We start from the raw sequence: 24,547 nt of genomic DNA, 5'->3' as shown, positions 1-24,547 counted from the left end.
TGGCATGGGAGGCTGACTCCAGCAACTTCGTTGCACTGAGACTGACCAGCATCGGGTTGAGTGCTGAATCTTAACAGTACCGACCCTCCAAAGCCCCCCACCACCCCAGGCTTCTGGGTTTGGGCTTCCTGAGAAATCTGTGAAATTCCTATACAAGTTGGGGGGCTTCTACCTTAGAGGCCAGCTCCCATGACTTTTCTTTGTGTCCATAGTTCTTCCAAGAAATAAGGTATTGTAATTGGTTCCAGACTTTTTGAGAGTCTAGAATTTCCACTTCGGTGGTTTGGAGGGGCGGCTTGCCCAGCCAGGAGAGAATTCCTGGTTTTAATAGAGAGGCGTGAAATACCTCGTGAATCTTCAAGGATTCTGGTTCTCTGAGTTTATAGGCCACAGGACCCAATTGTTGCTCAGCAGGCAAGGGGCCCACAAATCATGGGGTGAACTTCTTGGAGGGCATCTTAAGTCTTAGGTTTTTTGGTGCTAAACCAGACTAGACTTCCTGGGCGGAGTTGAGGTGCTGGGCAATGTTTTTTGTCAGCTTGTTCTTTAAAACATTTCTCTGCTTGGTCTAGAAGGAGGTGGGTCCTTTGCCACAGTTCCTGGAGCTCCTGCCCATCAGGTTAGCTGCTGGACAGTTGTCAGAGATGGGAACAAAGCTAGGTATATGGGGTTGGTGCCCAAAGATGATGTAAAAGGGACCCTGTAGAACTGTTCATATGGTTATTATAGGCAAATTTCGCCTACGGAAGAAAGGATGCCCAATTATGTTGTCGTTGGTTCAAGTAAGCATGCAGCAAGGTCTTGAGGCTTTGAGTCACCCGTTCGGTTTGTCTGTTACTCTGGAGGTGATAAGCAGAGGTGAAAACCATCATTCCAAACTTTCTGCACAGGCCTTTCCAATAGTGAGGTGTAATATGCACTCCTCGGGCTGAGAGAATGTTAAATAGTAGCCCATGCAGATGGAAGATGCGTTGAATAAAGAGTTTGGCTGATTCAGGTGCAAAGGGGAGGTTTAGGAAGAGTCTGAAGTGCACCATCTTCAAGCCTCTATCTACTACCACTCATATGGTTGTTTTGCAGCCAGAGAGGGGAAGGTCAGTGATGAAGTCAGTAGCCACAAGGGTCCAGGGTTCTTTGGGGGCTGGCAGCGGCTAATAACAATCCCCAAAGCCATGCTCTCACAGTTTTATTCATGTAGGGCAGGAGAGAGAATGGGAGAAAGCTTCGTCTCAGCAGGTCGGTACCACAACTCGAAGTCAAATTGATTAGAAACAATAATGACCAGCAGGCTTCCCTGGGGTTTAATCTCTGAGCTTGCACCAAATATTCAAGGTTCTTATGATCCGTATAGATGGTTACTGGATGCTTGACTCCTTCAAACAGATGTCACCATTCTTCCAAGGCCAACATAACTGCTAGTAGCTTGCGGTCTCCTATAGTATAGTCCTTTTTTGAAAAGTAGGAGCATGCCACAAGTATGCCATTATTGCTATGTTGTAGGAGGACAGTGCCCACCCTGAGTGTAAATGTATCTACCTCAAAGATGAATGGCTTGGACGGATCTGGGTGGTGCAAGCATGGATCAAGAGTAAACTCCTCATTAAGATGATGGAATGCTTGAACAACCTCCTTGGTCCAATTTTTGGTGTCCGAACCTTTCTTAGTCAGGGCTATGAATGGAGCCGCCAAGAAGAAGTAATCATGGATAAATTGTCTATAAAAATTGGTGAAGCCCAGGAAGCGCTGCAGCGCTTTGAAACCTACAGGTCAGGGCCATTCCAGTATACATTACATCTGCTGATTCACCTTTATCCACATGTTTATTAACCCTTTCAAAAAAATTTAGCAAATTTGTGAGGTAAGGCTTCCCTTGGGTAAATCCATGCTGGCTGTGTCCCATTAAACTATGTTTATCTATATGTTGTATGATTTTGTTCTTCAGAATAGTTTCCACTATTTTTCCTGGCACTCAGGCTCACCGGTCTGTAGTTTCCCGGATCTCTCCAGGAGCCCTTTTTAAAAATCAGAGTTCCATTGTCCACCCTCCAATCTTCAGGTACAATGGACAACTTTAATGATAGGTCTGAAATTTCATTTTTTAGTTCTTTCAGAACCCTGGGGTGTTTACCATCTGGTCCAGGTGATTTGCCATTCTTTGTCAATCTGGCCTACTACATCTTCCAGGTTCACCATGATTTGGCTCAGTTCATTCAAATCATCATCCGTGAAAACTACCTCTAGAACTGGTATCTCCCAAACATCCTCATTAGTAAAACATGGAAGCAAATAATTCACTTAGTCTTTCTGCGATGGCCTTATCTTTCCTAAGTGCCCCTTTTAGCCCTTTGATCATCTAACAGTCCAACCATCTCCCTTGCAGGTTTCCTGCTTCAGAAATATTTTAAGGTTTTTATTATGCGTTTTTTGCCTCTGCAGCCAACTTCATTTCAAATTATCTTTTAGCCTATCTAATCAATGTTTTGCATTTACCTGACAATGCTTATGCTTTTTCCTGTTTTCTTCAGATGGATCCTTCTTCCAGTTTTCTAAAGGAAGTTTTTAGGATAAAAGTCTCTTTCATCTTGCCTTTTAACCATTTTATTTATTGTAGTTTTTCTTGACCAACCATCATCAGAGATATCATGCCGGTTTACAAGTAACTAGGGAGAATGAAGTAGGAAAAGAGCAGTTACAAAAAACAGGGTCATAAAAACTGGGACGTGCGAGAGGAAATGCACGGGAAAGGAGAGCAGCAGGCATGAAGGATAAGGTGAACCTTAATATACAGTAACAAATATAGCTATACAACGGCAGACATAGCTACAGGAGATGAGTTCCAGACTTAATTTGGGAGGTAAATTCCCCAGCGTCCACAGTGATAAAACACAGTTACACATTAGATTTTGTACGCCATCCCTGCGAGCTATTCCTGAGGTCTCCGTGCACATATCAAGAAACGCGTTTCCGTGCACATATCAAGAAACGCGTCAGGCAGTACTCGACACATTACGTCGACTTCGGGCCCTGGGGGCTATTGCCCCGGTCCCATTGGGTGAACAAAGGAAAGGCCGGTATTCCATCTACTTCGTGGTCCCAAAGAAAGAGGGAACTTTCTGGCCCATCCTAGACTTAAAAGGAGTCAATCGCTGTCTTCGGGTACCTCACTTCCGCATGGAGACCTTGCGGTCGGTGATTGCCTCCGTATGTCCGGGCGAGTTTCTGGCGTCGCTGGACCTAATGGAAGCATACCTACACATCAGCATACGAAAGGATCACCAGTGGTTTCTACGTTTTTTTGTCCTAGGTTACCATTATCAGTTTCAAGCCCTGCCGTTCGGACTGGCCACCGCTCCCAGAACATTCACCAAGATCATGGTGGTAGTGGCGGCTCAGCTTCGCAGGGAAGGCTGGTTGGTACATCCATATATGGATGGCTGGCTGATTCGAGCAAAGTCCGAAGAGCTTTGTCAAGAGGCGGTTCGCCGGGTACTACAGCTGTTGAGATCCCTCGGGTGGGTAATCAACTTGTCCAAGAGTCAGCTTGTTCCCTCCCGGTCCTTGGAGTTTCTGGGAGCGCTGTTCGACACGCGACAAGGGAAGGTGTTCCTGACAGTGGACCGCATTACCAAGATACAGAGTCAGGTTTGGGCTCTGTTGGTAAACCGTCTTCCCTGGGTGTGGGACTACCTGCGGGTCTTGGGATCCATGACTTCCACTCTGGAGCTTGTACCGTGGGCCTTTGTGCATATGAGTCCGTTACAGTCAGCATTGCTGTCCAGGTGGAGTCCGGTTTCGGAACAGTTTCATCTCCCTCTCCTGCTTCCAGAGGTGGCGAGGTCCAGTCTCGACTGGTGGCTTTGCTCGGACAATTTGCAAAAGGGAGTTTCCCTAGTAATGCCCGCATAGACGATTGTGACTACGGATGCCAGTCTCTCCGGGTGGGGAGCGGTATGCCTCCGGAAGTCTGTGCAGGGCCTATGGTCTCTACAGGAGTCTCAGTGGTCCATCAATCGCCTGGAGACCAGAGCGGTACTTCTGGCCTTACAAGCGTTCCGTCCTCTGATTCAGGGGAAATTGGTCTGAGTCTTGTCCGACAATGCGACCAAGGTGGTGTATATCAATTGGCAAGGAGGGACCAAAAGTCGCCCAGTGGCGGAGGAAGCACAGAAGCTGATACGCTGGGTGGAGCAGCACTTGTCCCGTATAACAGCGTCCCACATAGCGGGCGTCGAAAATGTACAGGTGGACTTTCTTAGTCACAACCGCCTCGACCCAGGAGAGTGGGAATTGGCGGACGAAGCCTTTCGACTCATTTGTGACGAGTGGGGCACTCCCGCTCTCGATCTGATGGCGACCTTCAAGAGTGCCAAGGTCCCGACGGTTTTTCAGCAGGCACAGGGAGAGAGGCGCCGAGGGCGTGGACGTGCTAGAACTCCCATGGCCAACCGACGTACTACTTATGCCTTTCCGCCATAGCCCCTCATAGGGAAGATGCTTCGCCGGATAGAACTGCACCTGGTGGAGGTAATACTGGTAGTCCCGGAGTGGCCGAGATGCCTGTGGTTTGAAGATCTGCTCAACCTGACTGTGTCGGGGCCCCTATGTCTACGAGCCATCCCGTTTCTCCTTCATCAAGGCCCTGTATGTTTGGAAGAGGCGGATCGCTTTTGTCTAGCGGCATGGCTTTTGAGAGGTGACTCTTAAAAGGCAAGGGTTATTCGGACAGGTGGTTGCTACCCTTTTGAGATCGCGAAAGTCGTCTACATCTTTAACATATGCTAGGGTGTGGAAGGTGTTTGAAGATTGGTGCATAGCACGGAAAGTTGATCCCATCCGGGCGTCTATAGCAGATATTTTGTGTTTCCTACAAGCTGGTCTCGCAAAGGGTTTGTCGTGCAGTTCGCTTAGGGTCCAGGTGGCGGCACTTGGTTGCTTCCGAGGTTCTATTCACGGAATGTTGTTGGTTACGCATCCGGATATAGCACATTTTCTTCGGGGAGTCAAGCATTTGCGTCCCCTGCCTCGGTCCCCTTGTCCTTCGTGGAATCTGAATTTGGTTCTCAATGCGTTGTGTGGTTCGCCCTTTGAGCCTTTAAGGAGAGTGACTTTGAAGGATCTTACCTTAAAAGTGGTGTTTTTGGTTGCTATTTCCTCGGCTCGAAGGGTGTCGAAACTTCAGGCGTTGTCTTGTAGGGAGCCTTTCCTACAGATTTCTGAGTTGGGAGTTTTGTTGCGTATGGTCCCATCTTTTCTTCCGAAGGTAGTTTCCTCCTTTCACCTGAATCAGTCAGTGGAACTTCCATCGTTTGCGGATGTGGATCGGTTGGATCCCCTCGCGCGAGACTTGCGGAAGTTGGATGTTCGGAGAGTGCTCCTACAGTACCTGGAAGTCACGAATGCCTTTCGATTGTCGGACCATCTCTTTGTACTGTGGAGTGGTCCGAAGAGGGGGCATATGGCTTCCAAGACTACTGTCGCTCGCTGGTTGAAGGAAGCTATCAACTCGGCTTATTTACTGCGGGGCCAGACCTCGCCGGTAAATGTTTGAGCGCATTCTACTAGGGCTCAGGTGGCTTCCTGGGCAGAATGTCAACATATTTCCCCTCAAGAGATTTGTAGAGCGGCTACGTGGAAATCTTTGCATACGTTTGCGAAACATCGACTGGATGTCCGGGCGCCAGTCCTGGGGAAATTTGGAGAAGGTGTGCTTCGAGCGGGCCTCTCCGGGTCCCACCCTAAGTAATTGTGCTCTGGTACATCCCAGGAGTCTGGACTGATCCGGGTACGGACAGGGAAAGGAAAATTGGTTCTTACCTGATAATTTTTGTTCCTGTAGTACCACAGATCAGTCCAGAGTCCCACCCTTTTCTCAGCATTACATCAAGGGCGAGTCCGTTCGGTCGATAATTGTCTAAGATAATTCTGCAGATTTGATTTCTCAGGTTTGGGTCACGGTCAGCCTTAGTGATCCGGTTGTTTCAAGTTTGGGTTTACATTTCCTGTATATAGTTAGTTTGGTTGGATCCATTCTGCTTTGACATTGAGTAATACTGGCAGACTGTGGGTGGCACCTTGGTATATATGGCAGAGTCTGTCAAAACTCTCTGTCTCCATCTGCTGGAAGGGAGGCAAAACCCAGGAGTCTGGACTGATCCGTGGTACTACAGGAATGAAAATTATCAGGTAAGAACCAATTTTCCTTTCACTGCACTTATTTTTGTTGTAAGTTTTTTGTTTTTTTTATTTGGATGTATATATTTTAGTTTTTTATACAATGTGGTTTTTTTTTCATTGTAAACCGCTGTGATTGTTAACTCAGAATGATGGTATATAAATAAATAAATATGAAATATGAAAATTCTAGATTTTTTGTGTGTTCTAATAATTCATTCTTTGGTCCATAAAAAGTATCAAAAGAAATTTTTCATGCCTGAGCTTTCAAGACACGAGTTCCTACTCCACATACATTTATCTTTGGCTAATTCTTACATCGGTTCAGTTAAGGTATCAAAACTTAACAAAGAATTGAGTGATCCCAGAAATCGTGATGAAAATAACTTTTCAATAACTTATTTTCTCCTGTTGTGGGTCCTGTTAAAATTTTATGTATTTTTTGTAACTATTTTATTGTCTCACACACACACTGTAGAGTTTACAGTAAACATCAGTGATAGACAAGGGCTGCAATTTGCAAACCAGACAGCTTTCAATGAATATTCATCAGATATGGCTTCATATGTATTTGTTCTATGGAATCTTCCTATATTTTGCTCATGCAAGTCCCAAGTTGTCTACCCCAGCTATTTGACTATTTGAGAGGCTTTCAGTCTCAAGTTTGCTTTAAAATGTTATTAAACAGAAGCTGAAAAAATGTCCCCCAAGTCTGAATTCTCCATCTTGCTCCTCTCCTAGTCATCGCACGTCTACTGACCACTTGGGAGCCACTTCTAGCGCAGTCAGCTGGGGGTCGCTGCATGACCACTTGAAGGGCTGTCTGCCATCTCCTTAGCTCCCAGTGCCAGATGTACTGAGCATTTTTTTTGTTTGTTTTTTGCATAGACACAAAATTGGATAAACCTTTTTACTACATCAGCACCCCCCAGTCATTTAGAATGTAGCTGTAATTTGTTTTGCTTTTTATGAGATTGCTTTAGGCAAAAGATACCATTTAAACAGATCTGATGTTTCAGGTGGTTGCTTTGACTGGACTTGTTGCTGCCTACAGCTCATACAAAATGCTGTGGCCCGCAGTGATGGTGAGCATACAGAAATCTGACTGAATAACCCCCAGTCCTGAGAAGCTTACACTGGCTTCCAACACTCTGCCATAGTCGAGATCCTGACCCAGGCCTATAAAATTTATTTATTTATTTTTATTTGTTATTTTTATTATACCGAGTTTCATGATAGGAATCACATCAACCCGGTTTACAATTAACAATGTGAGTAAAGGCAGAGAGTAACAAAGTAAAGAACATTTCCCAATACAAGAACAAATATAGTATGAAACTTAACAAATATTATAACAATATTTTGGATGTGAGAAAGTTACAAAAAACATGGAAAAATAACTTGGATATGAAAGGGGAAGAATTGTAGAACGACTATAAGCATTTTAACCAGCTGTATCAATTAATAAATATGTATAATATTATAAAATGTAGATGTGTAGCAAAATGATTAGATAAGATATTGTTGTGAAGTATAATAAAATGTTGCTGTGACTGCGTGTGAAGTTAGTGGGATTTTTTTTTTTTTTTTTTTACAGTTCCTAACTTTTGTGTTTAAACTTTTTGTGTTTTTGTGTTTAAAATCCCTCAAAGGTCAGATTCCAGCCTACCGCGGCAGCACCCTCACCCCCTTATATAAACCCTCCTGCTTGCTAAACGCGCTGTTTGTGATCCCACCTCCCAAGAACTAAAGGCCTCCCAAACACCAAAAATAGAACCTTCGCAGGCTTTGCTCCTATCCTTTGGAATTCTCTGTCCCCTTTCATCAGGTTCGCCCCAGACCTCCTAACCTTCCGAAAAGTGGTAAAAATCTGGCTTTTTGAAACCCACTAAAACCTACATAGAGACCCTCCTGCCCTTCTGTACCATTTTTGGCGTTGCTGAAAATCCCCATCTTACCTGCACAGGATATTAACCTGTATTACATCAACTCCAGTCTGCTTTAACCCTTCACCTTCTCTACCAGTGGAACTGGGTTTTGCACATGTAAATGCACTTTGCTCGCGTAAGTGGGCTTTTGAAAATTGCTACCATATATGTCGTTTAATTGTCCATAGGATTTACTCGTGTAAGTGCACTTTACTCGAGAAAATGGCATTTGAAGATTGCTGCGATGGTATGTTACGTTTCCGCACGTAGCTCCTTTGAAAATTCACTCCTTAGTGCCTGCAGATCCGTCTGAGATCCTGACTCTCCAGAGAGCCTCTAGCACCAGCTCTCCTTCTCCTGGAGAAGTCTAGAAAATTACTCAAGTTTTCTACAGTGCCCTCTGCTAGCAGAAACCTCATATTGCACACCCGTCGGGATGGCCAAGAATGTGCCACCTAAAGAATGTAATTACTCCTGTACTAAGGTAAAGGGCCCTTTACATTTGTAAACTCTATATAATCCATATTTGTTAAAGAACCACATACCAGGAAATCATATATAACATCTCTTTGAAGTTTCATTTTAAGGGCAGCCTTTAAGTTGCTGGGCTATCATGCACTCTAGATTCACCTTCTCGGTGCTCGCCTTCCATCCAAGACTCTTAAGGAACTGTGCTGCCGCAGCTGAAGGCCTGCCTGTGTCTGTAAATCTGCTTGCCGGGCTGAAACGCTTCTATCTTTGCATTGGCTTGTAAGGCAGAGCCTGGAAGCAAATCGATGCCTCTGGGTGAAGCCTGATCCCCCAGTAAGCAGCCCGGATGTCACTGAAGGTAGAAGTAACAGAGGAGTCGCACAGGGACCGCAATCCAAAAGAATTCAGAATTTATAAAATTAGCGTTTTCATTTCCGCAAGGGATTGTAGCGCAGAATCTTATGCATATTCTCTGTCTGACAGTGATCTTCCAGGGCAAGTGCTAGAGAGAAATCTTCTACTGTTACAGAAACTGCATTCAGCTCCTGGGGCCAAGGCGCTATTTTTGGGCACTTGGACTGCTTCACTGTGTGTCCAACAAGTAGATCTGTCCTAGCTGGTGTTCAGAGTCATTTCTTTCATTTTCTACATGAGCTATTTATTTTATGCACCTTGATGGATTAGAAAAATGGATGATAGCCCTTTGCCATTGCTGACTTTGCCGACGGCACCCTACTATGACCAGAAACCGGGAACCAGTGGATTAAGAAAGAAGACTTACTATTTCGAGACCAAGGCAAACTACTTGCAGAATTTTATCCAGAGTATATTTTCTTCAGTAGACCTTAGAGACCGACAGGGATCCACCATGGTAGTAGGAGGAGATGGTAGATATTTTAATAAATCTGCGATAGAAATAATAGCTCAGATGGCTGCTGCCAATGGGGTTAGTATGTGATAAATCTGAGTTTCAGTCCATATTACTCTGCCTGATTTCTCTCTCTCTCTCTCTTTCTTTCTCTCTCTCTCTCTGAGTGCAGTTAATAAATGGGCCTTACGCTGAGGAAGTTTGCTTGCTTGTTTCCCATTATGTTGTAATTGATTGATTTTGGCTATTTAGAAATTATGGAATATAATCAAGTTTAACCTATGTGACTAGCAACATGTAGAAAGGCAGCATTCGCATTTGTTGCAATGTAAAACTGGCACGTGGTTAAGCTGGTACGTTTGAGCAGGGTAAAAAGCCAAACTAGGTAGCAATACAATATGACCATGCAAATATTTTTCATGCATTTGCTTTTTTTTTTGGTGACTGGCAGCTAATCCTGGTATTTATTGGCTGCGTACAGTCAGCTTCAGAAAATGCTGAATCTGAACGCAGGAATGTTAATAGGGAAGGGGGTCGGGGAGCTGGAAGCTTTATATATATTCTTTCATTCAACATTGTGCTGCCCCCCTCCCTCTAATTTTACAACCAAGATATCTATAAAATCAGATGACAAACACACTACTATGTTTGTAATTTCCCAAGGGGTAGAAATACCACTATTATATAATAAATAATGCGAGCGTCTTTTAAAGATGGTCTGCTTGCTGTGATTTAGAGAGAGAGAGATTTCACAGCGGGGGGGGGGGGGGAAATCACATTACCTTCTTTACGCTTAATATTAAATCTTCTCACCCGACTGTCATTAGGGAAAGGTGATTGATTTCTTGCTCACCATGACCGAATTGAATGGTTGGCGACTCTCATTCTTGTCTGAGAATTGTTTTAAAACATAGAATTTTACAAATATTGTTGCATCACAAATGCTACAGCTGTAAACGCGCTGATCTGGACCCTCGGTGAATACGTTCGCTGATCTGGCAGAAATGGTGTTACTGTGCAGAGAGAGTCTTAAAACAAAAGAAATAACCAAGAATTTAGAGTGTCGCTCTGTCTTGGAGTTTCCAAACCTGAGTAACAGCCCATCACACCATGTCTGATCACATTCTGTGATTTAAATTCTATTTTACTGTAATTTCATTTGTTAGTCTGGGTGCGTAGTTAAAGTATTGTTTTATAAGTGATGTCTTGTTCATCTAATATATTATAAAGAAAAAAACCCCACTGCTTTTAGTACAAGTTTAATGAACATTGTTGTTAATTTTGTTGAAAAACCTATGGATGTGATGAAAAACCTATGGATGTGATGAAAAACCTATGGATGTGATGATAAAATGGCCTGGCAGCTCTGTTATGTGATTTTGCTGGGACCTGTTTGTTGCATTAGCTCTCTTTAATCTGTTTTGTTTTCTAGTAGTTGGGTTGAAGATTCATGGCCATCTTTTCTTTATTACATCCCTAATAGACCATGGGGAAGGAGGAATTCCAGGCAACTGGAATTCTCTGGCTGTGCAAGGTGCAACTCATCAAGTCCTTTGTGTATTCAAATGATTTGGAGCTGTAGCATGTGCTAAATAACTGTTAGCCTTTTTTTTGTTAGGTTACCTAGAGGTAAAAGACTAGTTTCTGAGAGTTCATGAGATTATTTTTAAACACCGGATCAGATGTACTGAAGCATTTTTCATATTTTGTGTGATTGGGAAAATGTTTAGCACATCTGACCCATAATCTGAAGTAATGGACCGTCTCTGGATCCTGATAAAATGCATATGCGTCAGTTTCGTGTGTATCTGCCAATCAGGCTGATACAGTACAGTGCGCTCCAGTGGAGCGCACTGTTAGCCCATGTTTGGCCGCGCGTTTTTGACGCGCTATTTTTACCCCTTATACAGTAAGGGGTAATAGCGCCTCCTTTTTGACAGGAGCGGCGGCTCTCAACGGGTTTGACAGCCGACGCTCAATTTTACCGGCGTCTGTTCTTGAACTCGCTGACAGCCACGGGTTCGGAAAACAGACGCCGGCAAAATTGAGAGTCTGTCTTCCAACCCACGGGCCGATTTTTAAATTTTTTTTTTTACTTTTGGGGCCTCCGACTTAATATTGCTATTTCTGCACATTTTACTTTCTGAATCGCGCAGGAATAACTAATAGGCCCATCAACTTGCATTTGCATGTTGCGGGCGCTATTAGTTTCAGGGGGGGGGGCCCGCGTGTTTTCGACGCGCTATTTTTACCCTTTATACTGTATAAGGGGTAAAAATAGTATGTCGAAAATAGCGATATTAAGTCGGAGGCCCCAAAAGTAAAAAAAAATTAAAAATTAAAAATCGGCCCGCGGGTTGGAAGAGCAGTTTGCGTCCATTTTCTGAACCCGTGGCTGTCAGAGGGTTCGAGAACAGATGCTGGTAAAATTGAGCGTCGGCTGTCAAACCCGCTGACAGCCGCCGCTCCTGCCAAAAAGGAGACGCTAGGAACGCGCTAGTGTCCCTAGCGCCTCTTTTTACCGCGGGCCCTCATTTACATGCGGGACGATACTAAATCACGCACACAGGAGAGTGGCCTGAGTGGGCGCTCCCGGCTCTCCCACACTTTTTTCTGTATCGACCCAAATGTTTGGAAACTCTTGAAGAGGTAGGATTGAGGAGAGAATAGATGGAGGAGACTTAATCTCCCAGTGAAGAGCATTGGCAAACGGGAAACCTCTAGAAGGCTAAGTCAAAAATAGTGGTGGTGTTGGCCAACTGAAGCGACCCAAACAAAGGTATCCTCCAGAATTAAAATTTCTTAAACAGAAAACTATAAAATAATTCAATAAAAAAAACTAACTATGCTAGTCCAGTACATGTTTTCAGGACTAGTAAAGTCCTACAAGCTTGCCCGAGAGAGGAATTTTAGTGGACCCATTTTAAGTTAAAAATGAATTAAAAAGTCATTTGAAATGTTTTTGGAGGTTACTGTTCTTAAAACCTAAGAGCCGCCACCATAGAGAGCTCTGTTTGCCTTTTCCTGCTTAACGTTGTTTTGAGCAGCCCTGTGGGCACGCTTAGTCCACGCTGGCACACGTCACACTGCAGTATGATGCAATATGTTGGAGGCATGCACGTTCTGGCTGCTCTTTGGATCTGTGCCTCCTGTAGTCAGTCACAGGTGTAAAGAACACGTCCGTAGCGTTCAAGCTTGCTGGTCTGCATTGGGATCCTCTGTGCGCGCCAGCAACGAGTTCAGCTTTCCCACCTTGTTATGTTATACTTTTGACTCTGTTGGGGTTTGGTTTTTTTTGTATTTTTTAGATTGGTCGATTAGTGATTGGACAGAATGGAATTCTCTCCACACCAGCTGTGTCCTGTATTATTAGAAAAATCAAAGCAATCGGCGGCATCATTTTGACAGCTAGCCACAACCCTGGCGGACCCAGTGGCGACTTTGGCATTAAATTCAACACTTCCAATGGAGGCAAGTTGTGTTCTCACCAGAATTCATCTCCATGGTATTTTACATTTTGGCAACTACATGAGTAACTGCTGCTCGTTGTATTCTTGAAATCTTTTTATTCGTAGATTAATCTACTACTAACTTCCCTCTCTTCAAAAATTTATTGCAATATTGACTACTGGACTAAAGGGTTTGTTCATTTTATTAAAAAAAATGTATTAACCATGCTTTCTTCATTTTAGGTGGTTTACAAATAAATCTTTCATAAAAGTTCAGACACCACACTTACTTTATCAGTTCCATGGGAGGCTGTGCTATTCTAAATCGAGAGACTCCAAAAGTTGTTAATAACAGAAATATTGATATTATCCCCTTTGGACCTCGTATAGCATTACCTGTTTGATCATATGTAGGGGAAAGAAAGAAACTGGCTTATACTGTAATGTATTATATTTTAACGCAACAAGTGGGGCATAGCAGTTAGTGAAGTCAATCACAGATTTCAGTGTCCCAAACCTACGACTCTGCGCTTTCTCTTGCATTGCGTCACAAGTAGATAGGCTTCAGTAGTTCACTGTTTCTATTTGTTTAGTACCTTAAGTGGTGCATGTTTTACTATATCGGTTGCACTTCCAGGACCTGCTCCCGAAGCTATTACAGATAAGATTTTCCAGCTTAGCAAGACTATCGAAGACTATGCAATCTGCCCCGACCTGAAAGTGGACCTGAGTACCATTGGGAAGCAGCAGTTCGACCTGGAGAACAAGTTTAAGCCATTTACAGGTGCGTACCAGGAAACATAAGAACATGCCTATACTGAGTCAGACCAAGGCTCCATCAAGCCCAGCATCCTGGTTCCAACAGTGGCCAATTCAGGCCATAAGAACCTGGCAAGTACCCAAAAACTAAGTCTGTTCCATGTTACCGTTGCTAGTAATAGCAGTGGCTATTTTCTAAGTCAACTTAATTAATAGCAGGTAATGGAATTCTCCTCCAAGAACTTATCCAATCCTTTTTTAAACCCAGCTACATTAACTGCACTAACCACATCCTCTGGCAACAAATTCCAGAGTTTAATTGTGCGTTGAGTAAAAAAGAACTTTCTCCGATTAGTTTTAAATGTGCCACATGCTAACTTCATGGAGTGCCCCCTAGTCTTTCTATTATCCAAAAGAGTAAAAAAACGATTCACATCTACCCGTTCTAGACCTCTCATGATTTTAAACACCTCTATCATATCCCCCCTCAGTCGTCTCTTCTCCAAGCTGAAAAGTCCTAATCTCTTTAGTCTTTCCTCATAGGGGAGCTGTTCCATCCCCCTTATCATTTTTAGTTATCTCCATTTAGCTATTCATGCTCAATTGCTGTAACTTTCTCCAAGTTTCCTCTGCCCCCCATAACATCTGTTATCTTGTTTCAATGTAAACGCCCATGGAGGCGTCAGTTTGATTTCATTGTAAACCGGTGTGATTTGTATATTATACAAGAACATCGGTATATTAAAAACTAAAAATAAATAAATAAATAAATCATTTTGGTCGCCCTTCTCCATCGCAATTATATCTTTTTTGAGATGCGGCGACCAGAATTGTACACAGTTCAGCCTTGTGATGCACGTTGCTCTGCATTTTGCTTTTAGGCAGTTCTCTCCAGTAGAAGGATGAGGCTTTAAAAAGAAACAGAGAGGCTCCTGATGAGAGAGGGCCTTCTTTTTTTCCAACCTCAGAATCCAGGGTAGAAGACACACGGTCAATTCTGTAATCTAGTTCAATGGCAGGTTAAAGAAATGCCAGCCACAGATGGAATTGCAAATGTAAAATCGAACTGTCAAGCCACAAGTACGCATGTCACTGCGGTAACTGTTTTTATATTATAGCTAGCGTTTTTTGTTTTTTTTTTTCCAGTTGAGATTGTAGATTCTGTGGAAGCTTACGCTACCATGCTGCGAAACATCTTTGACTTCAGTGCGCTAAAGGAGCTGGTCTCGGGACACAATCGCTTGAAGATTCGGATAGACTCTATGCACGGAGGTAAGAAGACGCGTCCCGCCGCGTACGGGCACACTGCAGCTTATGTGGGGTTAAAGGAAAACTCTTGCCTTACTGCGGGTCTTAAACGAGTCACTTGAAAAACGAATCCCTTATATTAGTGCTTTTCAGCTCCGGGGCTGTTGTATCCATCTGGGCCTGCCCAATGGATCGGTCCGGATGCTCATTTCATCATCATCATCATCATCATCATCATGTTTGTTTATATTCCACTTCCCCCTTTCCAGAGACCAAAACAAATTGCAACAAGGAATATCTGGGAGGGAGGGTGAACCATAGGCTGGCAACTGCCCTGGGGAAGGTGACCTCAGCCCGAGAAGGATTGGGCCATTTTTAGTTGAAAAGCTTGGAAATATCAAAATGTAAATGCAGATATTGTGCGTCTGGTTGTCTGCTGAGAATATGGTCTGGCAGAAGACCGCAGGGAAGGATTTGGGCACAGGGGTTCTCAGTCCTTCGTAGGGAGAGATCGGCGCTTCCTCTCAGGGCGTTCTTGTAACTCGTTGGTGCCCTTGCACTACCTTCCTTACGTGAATTTTGTCCCAAGTGCAGCAGATGACTTTCCAAAAAGATTTAGGTGGGGGAGAGGTGGAAACAGTAAGGTGACTAGGATTTAGCCAACTAAGAAGTTGACCAGTGAGACTGCCCTGGTTTAAATTGTTCCCCACTCCCCTCCATGTGCCGGGGAAACTTTCAGCCAGATTAAAAAGCCGCTCTGAGGAGTTGTGTTTCAGATGGGGGAGAAAACGACATATGTACACTTTCTGGATTTTCAGTGCTTTGCCCCCATTCCACTGCCTGCAGAAATATTGGGGGGGCATGTGCCCACGGACCTTGTAGGCAATTTTATCAGAGGGAAAGCACCCATGCAGCATCGCTCTGCAAACTGGCTACAGGATTTCACAGCTGCAGACGTCCCATCAGCGCAGGCTACTGAATGCTTAGTTTGGCTACTGAATTTGTGTGGTCTTAATTTAAAAATAAAAGTGTGGTGAGGAGGTGGGGAGAGTCTCTTGTTCATTACAGTGCAGTGCATGGATTAGCTTTTAATTGTTTTCTGGCCAGAGAATGAAGATTACAGAATCTTTAATAAAGTCACGTGGCTGGGTGATGAGTCTGATGACAAAAAGCCAGATGTACTAACGGGGGTCCCCCGCCCCCATTCTGACTGTGCACGCTGGGGTAAGGTCTGCACGTACCTTCTGCAGGAAGACTTTATCTTCCTCATTTTCTAGGTGCACTTGGGTGGAAAAGTTTCCTTTGCTTTGAAAATTCCCGGATAAGTGGCCTGGGCCAGGCAGAAACGAAAGTCACAGAAAGCCCCACCTGCCCTCTCCAGAGCGGGTTAACTTCCGTGCATGCTTTTATTACCGCGTCAAAGCACGCGTGTGATCCTCAGCTTCTTCTCCCTTAACGCCTGCCTCCACTTTGCATAAAAGTGTGCGTGAAATCTGATTACCCACATATTTTTATGTGAACTGAGCCCAGCCGTTTGCGCACGTAAAACGTTTGGGTTTCTGCATGTAAATGGCTTTGAAACTCAGGCCCCTTGATGTCACTGAGGAAAGTTGCTTAGTATGTATTTATTTAGCTTTTGGGGAGGAATACAGCTCTAATTGTGTTTCTGCTTCTCTCCTCCTAATTTCTCCTGAGTTACAGTACACGAGGGGCTTCTGCTAAATGTGACATCTTTATAGATAGCAGGCCTGCAGAGTCAGCAGTGTATCTGCCAGATAGGTCTCGGTGGAAGCAATATTGAGTGCTGACAGGTGCTGCTACAAACTGGGTGTCCTGGTCTTAGCCTGCTCTGGAGCCTAAAATGAGAATTATGCCGGTGCTTGCGTGGGGGCACGCAGAGAATGTCCCCGTTCTGGCTAGCCGTAAAAAGCAACAGACCATACAATGTGGCAAAAGAAAAAAAAAAAGCAAGTGTTTTCACCCAAATTGCAGTAACTCTGTGTCCTGCTAACCCACATCAGAATTTGTCTAGGCTGTTTGTGGGGGGGCTGTCCTGAGCAATGAATACATTTAGTCAAACTCTGAAATATTTGCCTGATGGTAAGTGCTTCAAGAAATACACAGCCACACGTCACAGTAAGGCTCTTAGGTCATCACAAGTTGAGCTCTTGTGTTTTCTTCCTTTTTTCCCATCCTGCCCTTTTCACATGGAGCATGGCAGCTTCATGTATCAATGTTCCCTCTTGCTTCCAGCAAAGAGGCACCGTTCGCATCCGGCTTGTATCTGTGCCCCTGCAAAGGTAGGCAACTCTGATCCTTGAGTTCCGCAAAGAGGCCTGGTCTTCAGGATATCCGCAACGAATTTGCACGAGATACGTTTGCGTACGTCGGAGGCCCATTTTATGCAAACCTATCACGCACGTTCATTGTGGATATCCTGGAAAGCAGACCCATTTGCAGCACATGAGGACCGGGGTTGCTTGCTTTTACCCCTGGTTTAGACGTTTCCCTCAAACCTGAGCAGACATTTCTCCTGGTCGAGCTCCTCTTTGCGCTGTCCCACATGTACCAGAGAAGTCTTCATCCACGCTTCTAGTTAAGGTCTTTGGAGATGGGATGCTCAGAGCTTCATATTTCACCTTAATCTGAGGAGGTCTTTCTTAAGGCTTTAAGATGGAGGAAGAGGCACAGGATTGTTCAAATGATGCGAAAACGACAGCCTGCCTTGGAGGGTGAAGGACTTAACTCATCCCCTAGTTGTTTCCCTTCGAGATTATTATGATGGGCTTTTGTTGAGTTTGCCACAGCGTTGAATCTATAAGCTCCAGATTGCCCCATAATGCGGTGACAAGAACTGTATTGGGCTGCTGTACGAAAAACTCCAGCAAGAGTTGTCCGTGTTACGCTGGCTCCTGATTTGAAGCACGTGTGCACTTTAAGGTGCTTGCTTTGCTTTTTGCGGTATTAAGAGGGGTGAGCCTGAGCTATTTATGTGAGAAGCTGACTGGTTATCGTCTTGGGAGGAATTTACCTTCTAGTCGGGGACTGCTGCTCATCATACCTTCAACCAGAGTGGTGCAAAGGACACAGTTGAGATCTTAAGGGCTTTTTCATAGTGGCTCCCACTTTGTGGATTAAGCTGCTATTGGAAATCTGACAAGAAACAGAATATTTAAGGTTTCAAAAAAAGACTTAAGATGTGGCTCTTTTTTCAGCGGTATGCATATTAAGTGTGCTAGAACATCAGTGGTGGCAAGGTTTATTGTGAGGTTTCTTAGCTGAGTAATGTTGCACTGCTATAATATGTCTGTTGTATTTTATTGCATTTTAATTGGTTGAACACCGCTTTGACTGGGCTTCGGACTTGAAGGTGGTCTATGACATTTTTTAAAATAAATGAAAGGTCTGTGTCATCCAGGGTTTGTCCCAGAGAGGCCTTGGATTAATGGATGGGGACCCTTGACGTAGTAACAACCACCTCATCCTACTCTGTATGTGACCTATTTTTTCTACATTGAGTTTTCACGGTGTATGTCTGCTCTGCTTCCATTAAATGCTGTACTGAGCCTGGTGGTGTATGAAGAATAATTAGTAAAAACAGAGGAAGAAAATACGTGTACAGGCTGTGACCTTCTTCTAATGCTCTGAAGACCAGCACCTCCACTGCTTCTGTGTAAACGGTGCATCACTGATGGATAATGCCACCTCAACCATGAGCTGATCCATAAACATAGCCTTTGATGACTTCTCATTTAATCAGCCCCACAGTCCTGTAGAGATCCAGTTCTATGACACTATAACACGATTTAATAATGCTTTTTTATTCTTAGCCTGCTTTTCCAAATGATGCTCAAGGTGGCTTACAGCATTATTGGAATTTAGGTACAATATTGTGCTTTTCCCAAAGATCTCACAGTCTAAGTGGGTAACTGAAGCAACAGGAGATCGAGATTTGCCAGGGTCACAAGGAGTGTCCGCGGGAGAAGGTTTTCCCTAGTTCTCCTCCGTGCTGATTTACCATGTCACCCTCGTGGTCCGCCCTAGATGCCTCTGTTACTTTCTGAGCTGGCAACGTCAGTAATGCATGCTTACGTATACAGGTTTTAGACATGTGCTGAGGCTACATATCAGAGGGGTCGTGGGGCGGAGAGAAGGTGTGGATCAGTCAGGTTTTCTGCTCGCGATGGAATATTTCGGGCTGTGAGCTGGGTTGACAAAAATTTGTTAGCAAAATTCGTTGCATCAAAAACTAGGGTCTTCTCGTCCAGAATCTATCTGCGTATAGATAATTCCAGAACCGTGTGTATCTCTTGGCAATCATGCCAGCATATTGCTGGGCTACTTGCATGCATGCTTCCCACTTCCTGTGTTTTTATATATATTATACATTTTTTCCTCTGCACTAGTTGTGGGACCGTATGTGAAGAAAATCCTGTGCGAGGAGCTGGGAGCCCCCGCAAACTCAGCTGTGAACTCCGTACCTTTGGAGGACTTTGGTGGTCACCACCCTGATCCGAACCTGACGTACGCCCATGAACTGGTGGAAACCATGAAGATGGGAGAGCACGACTTTGGAGCTGCCTTTGATGGAGACGGGGTAAATGAGAGAGCAGTTGCACTCCACTTTCTGTTCAGGTGACGCTACAACCTCACAACAATACAGCGTGGGGGCCGTTCCCAAACTGTCCAATTTTGTACATTGTCCACAGGTGTTTTTTGTTTTTTTGGGGTTTTTATTTTACCTGTGGACATTGTACCAAGTCGCAGAGTGAAAATGCACCTGTGCTCTCACCACCGGTATGAGTTATCTGTGGACATTTTCACCTGCTTATGGTGTGAAAAGTAATGCTCATTGAGTTGGAAATGCAACCCTATGCATGTGGTTTTTCCTTCCCTTCTCCGAACTAAATATGTCCCCAGGAAACGTGACTAAGAGTAGTCGCGCATTGTTGATCAGCACGCTTGCCTCTAGCTGCATTGAGGGAGGGCACTTTTCACATGGCCCGATTTATGCATGAAAATGCTGCTCTCTCTGCAGTAAAAGGTTCTGTGCATGCACCTTCTTGAGTAAAGTGTATTCAGTATAACTTCACTGTGTGTCCAGTCCATGCTGCTTTGGGTTACAGAGTGCCATTAAGCCTGTAAAATGAGCGAGCTTATTTGTTGTCGTCATTAACTTACACCTCATGCAGGAGGTTCCCCCAGTAAGAAAACCTCCTGACAGTCACAGGAGCAGGGAGGGTCTCCCGTGGTGGAGCCTTTATTGTGGCAGCAAGGGCTTGTTGAACTGACGTTGTGTTGTTCTGTTCTGTGTTTTTGGCGTGCAGACACATTAGGAGCGCTGGGGAGGCAGTATCAGCCTCCAGCGGTCAATCCATGCTTTTCGTCTATTTTTTAGTGCTTCCGCATTGACTCGATGCTTATTTTGTAACCTATGCAGGCTGCAGCAGCAGTGCGGAGGCTCCGGTGCCAGTTTTGGATGGGGGGGGGGGGGGGGGCAGAGTTGCTGCATCTGATGCCCTCGGCCGGTGATGTTGACCTCAACCTGGGAAACATGGCGACCATGTTTGTAGCCCTTTCTAAGGATTACAAAAATTTCAAAATGCCCCAGCTCTGACTAGGAGTTCTCGAAAAAGATGATGTTGGCATTGTTGGAAAGGACTTGAATAGCCCGTTCCAAAGGTGCATGTTTTGTGAGAGCAGCTCTTGAAAACAAGGACCTCGGATGTCCCATATTAAACTTAGGTCATAGACATCCATTATACGCGCGTAACCCTTTAAAACCCCTCCTGCGCGCACGCATGTTATAAAATCGGGCGTAGGTTACAAAATCTGGCCCAGAGAGCACAGGGGCAGCCTTCCTTCAGAAGAAAGGTTTAAAATAAAGGACAGGGAGCTAATTCTTGTTGAATCTCTTCATGAGTTGCTGAATTTTGACAGAGCAGAATGTGGTATTTAACACAAGTTTTGACAAAGTGGATTTTAAGAGCCCGATATTAAAAAAAAAAACAAAAAAAAACTGTGCTTCTAAAAGGTGCCTGTTTCAGTCAAACTTAGATGCTTAAGTTTTCAGCTGAAGATTCACATAAAGTTAGGCTCCTACATGAAAGCTTGCTATTTATTTGCCTAGATCTAGGCTTCTAAATTATGTGCCTTATTCTGAAAATCAGTGCTCAGCTCCTAACTTTGACTTCTTGCCCTAACTCCGCCCCACAGCCACCCAACTTTTAGGATCCTAAATTTGAGAGGATAGTGAAACTAGGATCCTAAACTTAGATACTCAACCCTAGTAAATGTTCAAAAGAGCCAAATTAGGAGCCTAACCCCAATTGTTAGGAGCCTAAACCCTTTGGGCTGGATTTTAAAAAGGTTACGCGCGTCAAGCTGTGCTTGGGATCGTGCACCAGCAGTGGGCCAGCGAGCACAACTTACTTCATAGGTATAAATCTGCAAATAATGATGGATTACATAGGAAGTATTCATTACCAGGCATTAACCTCTATCAAATGAATTGTTCAAATACGTATTAGTTAAAGATGAAAAACAGGACGTGAAGTACAAAAATAAAATAGAATAAAATAAAGTAGAAATAAAAATGAACAAGATAAATTTCACATAAGAACATAAGAAATTGCCATGCTGGGTCAGACCAAGGGTCCATCAAGCCCAGCATCCTGTTTCCAACAGAGGCCATACCAGGCCACAAGAACCTGGCAATTACCCAAACACTAAGAAGATCCCATGCTACTGATGCAATTAATAGCAGTGGCTATTCCCTAAGTAAAATTGATTAATAGCCATTAATGGACTTCTCTTCCAAGAACTTATCCAAACCTTTTTTGAACCCAGCTACACTAACTGCACTAACCACATCCTCTGGCAACAAATTCCAGAGCTTTATTGTGCATTGAGTGAAAAAGAATTTTCTCCGATTAGTCTTAAATGTGCTACTTGCTAACTTCATGGAATGCCCCCTAGTCCTTCTATTATTCGAAAGTGAAAATAACCTGAGTCACATCTACTCGTTCAAGACCTCTCATGATCTTAAAGACCTCTATCATATCATATCATATCAGCCGTCTCTTCTCCAAGCTGAACAGCCCTAATCTCTTCAGCCTATCCTCATAGGGAAGCTGTTTTATCCCCTTTATCATTTTGGTTGCCCTTCTCTGTACCTTCTCCATCGCAACTATATCTTTTTTGAGATGCGGCGACCAGAATTATTATTCTGTCTTTTGTATTGAGATTCTTACAATATCTCGTTAATTAGTTTCTCAAGCATCATTCGTATCTCCTGTTCTTTTATTGTAGATCTTTACTTTCTGATGTTAATGTTAGGTTTTATGCATTTTTGAATAGCTAATATTTTAGTTCACTTTTAACTTTTTCTGTCTGGTATCAATCATAGCATTTCAGGTAAAGAATGCCAGAGTTTTGTGCCTGCTATGGAAAATACACGATCTCTTACTTGCGTCAGGTGTGTGCTCCGTATTGTTGGCACAGCCAGTAGTCCTTTATTTTGGGATCTTGGTGTTCTCTGCGGTGTGAATGGTTGTAATGTCACACCCATCATACTGGTGTTACTAGAGTGAATTATTTTGAAAGTTACTGTTAATACTTTAAAATAGATTCTGGATTGTATTGGCAGCCATTGTAGAGAAATTAGCGAGGATGTAATGTGATTGAATTTCCTTAATCCTAACAAGAGCCTTGCTGAGGCATTTTGTAGTACTTGTAATGGTTTTAAGAGGCATGCGGGAAGGCTGAGAAATAAGGAGTTACAGAAGTCTAGGTTTGAGAAAATTAGAGTTTGGGATACAATTCTGAAGTCTTTAAAAGTTAATAGAAGTTTCAGCCGATGTAATATACGCAACTTGGTGTTAACCTGTATTAATTAATTTATTGATGTGCTTTTCCTCTTCTAGCTGGATACCTAAATCCCTTACTTGATTTGAGGGCGTAATTTGGAAATTATCCAGGTCTGGAGCCAGTAGTTTAGCTGTTGAAGAGCTTCTGCTTGGCCAGATGATTTCAGTCTTTTTAGGGTTTACTGTTAGTTCCTGCTGAATTGCTTTCATATAGGTTGAAAGTGTCGCTGCTTTATTTTCAAGAGATTTGGAGAATGGAATGTAGAACTGTATGTCGTCGGCACGTAGGAAGAATGTAATTCCTAAGTCCACCAGTACTTTGGGATCATATAGATATTGAATAGTGCTGAGCCTTGAGGGACCCCTGTTTCGATATGGAAGATATCAGACATATGATTGCCTAGTTTGACTTGGAATGTTCCATTAGATAAGAAGGCAGGGAACCATTTCAGAACACTGTGACGTGTTCCGTTTGAAACATAAGCTAAAGACTTTTGAGTTTGAACTAAGGCTTTGGTGAGAATCGTCTGACAGCAGGAAAGATTGGTTGAAGCCAAGTAACCCCAGGGATGTTAAAAATCTTATAAAAATACATAGAAGATGGCAGCAGTCAGATGCCGAGCAATGGAAAGTTAGTTCTCAGAAAAGTAAATTATTGCAGTGTTTTCCACCCAATTGCTGATGTTTCGACAGATGGTAAAGATACCAAAGCAAGCGCTAGGACGGTGGTCCCCAACCTGGGATGCACGAGACCATTTGCAGAGGGGTCCGCCAGAAGGGAGGCCACCAACGTGCAACTGCTGAGAAGAGGAGCGGGCTGACCTCACCTGGGCGGAGCTCTGCCGTAAGGCTCGGCTGCCTGATCCCAGCCTCAAGAAGTACAGACCAGCGGCTGATGGCCACCAAAAGGAGGAGGGGAAGGGGAAGGGCACTGCCACCAGCACCTTCACAGGCTGCTGCTCCACACGACCAGAGGCAGCAGCAAGCGGGGGAGTGTGATCTGGGGAGCATTTCTGGCCACTGCTACATGCGCATTGAGGGAGGAGTCAGAGGAGAGGGGCCATAGTGGGATCAGCACTCAGAAAGGGGAAGGGGAGGAGAGGAGACGTGGCCTTGAGAGAGGAGTGCGGGGGGGGGGGGAGGAGGAAGTGCTATAAACTGCTGGGCACCTAGGGGTGCCTTATACAGCTGCTGCAATCAATATTTTTGCGAGCGCCTTGACAATGCTGCTGCAAGCTACTGCTGAGCTGAGATGTTTGTATTCTTACTTACAGGCCGATACAGTAAGTGCGCTCAGCTGAGCACACACCTTTAGCCCCGGTTTGGCCGCACGTTTTCGACGTGCTGTTTTTACCCCTTATACAGCAAGCGATATTAAGTCGGAGGCCCCAGAAGTAAAAAAAAAAATTAAAAATCGGGTCGGAAGATGGACGCTCAATTTGGCCGGCATCCATTTTCCGAACCCATGGCTGTCAGCGGGTTTGAGAACTGACGCCGGTAAATTTGAGCGACGGCTGTCAAACCCGCTGACAGCCACCGCTTCTGTCAAAAAGGAGGAGCTAGGGACGCGCTAGTGTCCTTAGCGCCTCCTTTTACCGTGGGCCCTCATTTAAATACTTGATCGCGCGCCCAGGAGAGTGGCATGAGCGCGCGTCGGGAGAGCGGGCGTTCGCCTCGGAGCGCTGGCTCTCCCGCGGATTTTACTGTATCGGCCTGTTAATGAGTCCTGTGTCGATTTTACTTAGTCCCATTGTTGATTTGTTTCAAGTTTAAGTAAAACATAGA

General features: G+C 44.3%; 1 protein-coding gene across 2 annotated transcripts in view; it reads left to right on the top strand.

Annotated features, from left to right (window-relative positions):
• PGM1 (phosphoglucomutase 1) overlaps nt 1-24,547 on the top strand; it is a 47,433-nt gene that overhangs the window by 9,397 nt on the left and 13,489 nt on the right. Inside the window, exons 1-5 of one of the 2 annotated variants that reach the window (XM_029618919.1) lie at nt 9,244-9,516; nt 12,747-12,909; nt 13,525-13,671; nt 14,793-14,918; nt 19,301-19,491. In XM_029618919.1, coding sequence (XP_029474779.1) covers nt 9,259-9,516; nt 12,747-12,909; nt 13,525-13,671; nt 14,793-14,918; nt 19,301-19,491 — 885 coding nt within the window. In that variant the 5' untranslated portion in view covers nt 9,244-9,258. Of the gene's footprint in view, nt 1-9,243; nt 9,517-12,746; nt 12,910-13,524; nt 13,672-14,792; nt 14,919-19,300; nt 19,492-24,547 lie in introns of those variants that run through there. The other variant, XM_029618918.1, reaches the window with a different exon arrangement.

Source organism: Rhinatrema bivittatum, chromosome 10 (assembly GCF_901001135.1).
Source record: "Rhinatrema bivittatum chromosome 10, aRhiBiv1.1, whole genome shotgun sequence".
In the NCBI taxonomy this organism is placed as follows: Eukaryota; Metazoa; Chordata; class Amphibia; order Gymnophiona; family Rhinatrematidae; genus Rhinatrema; species Rhinatrema bivittatum.
The sequence above is the reverse complement of the archived record's forward strand: the minus strand, read 5'-3'. Positions and strand labels throughout refer to the sequence as shown.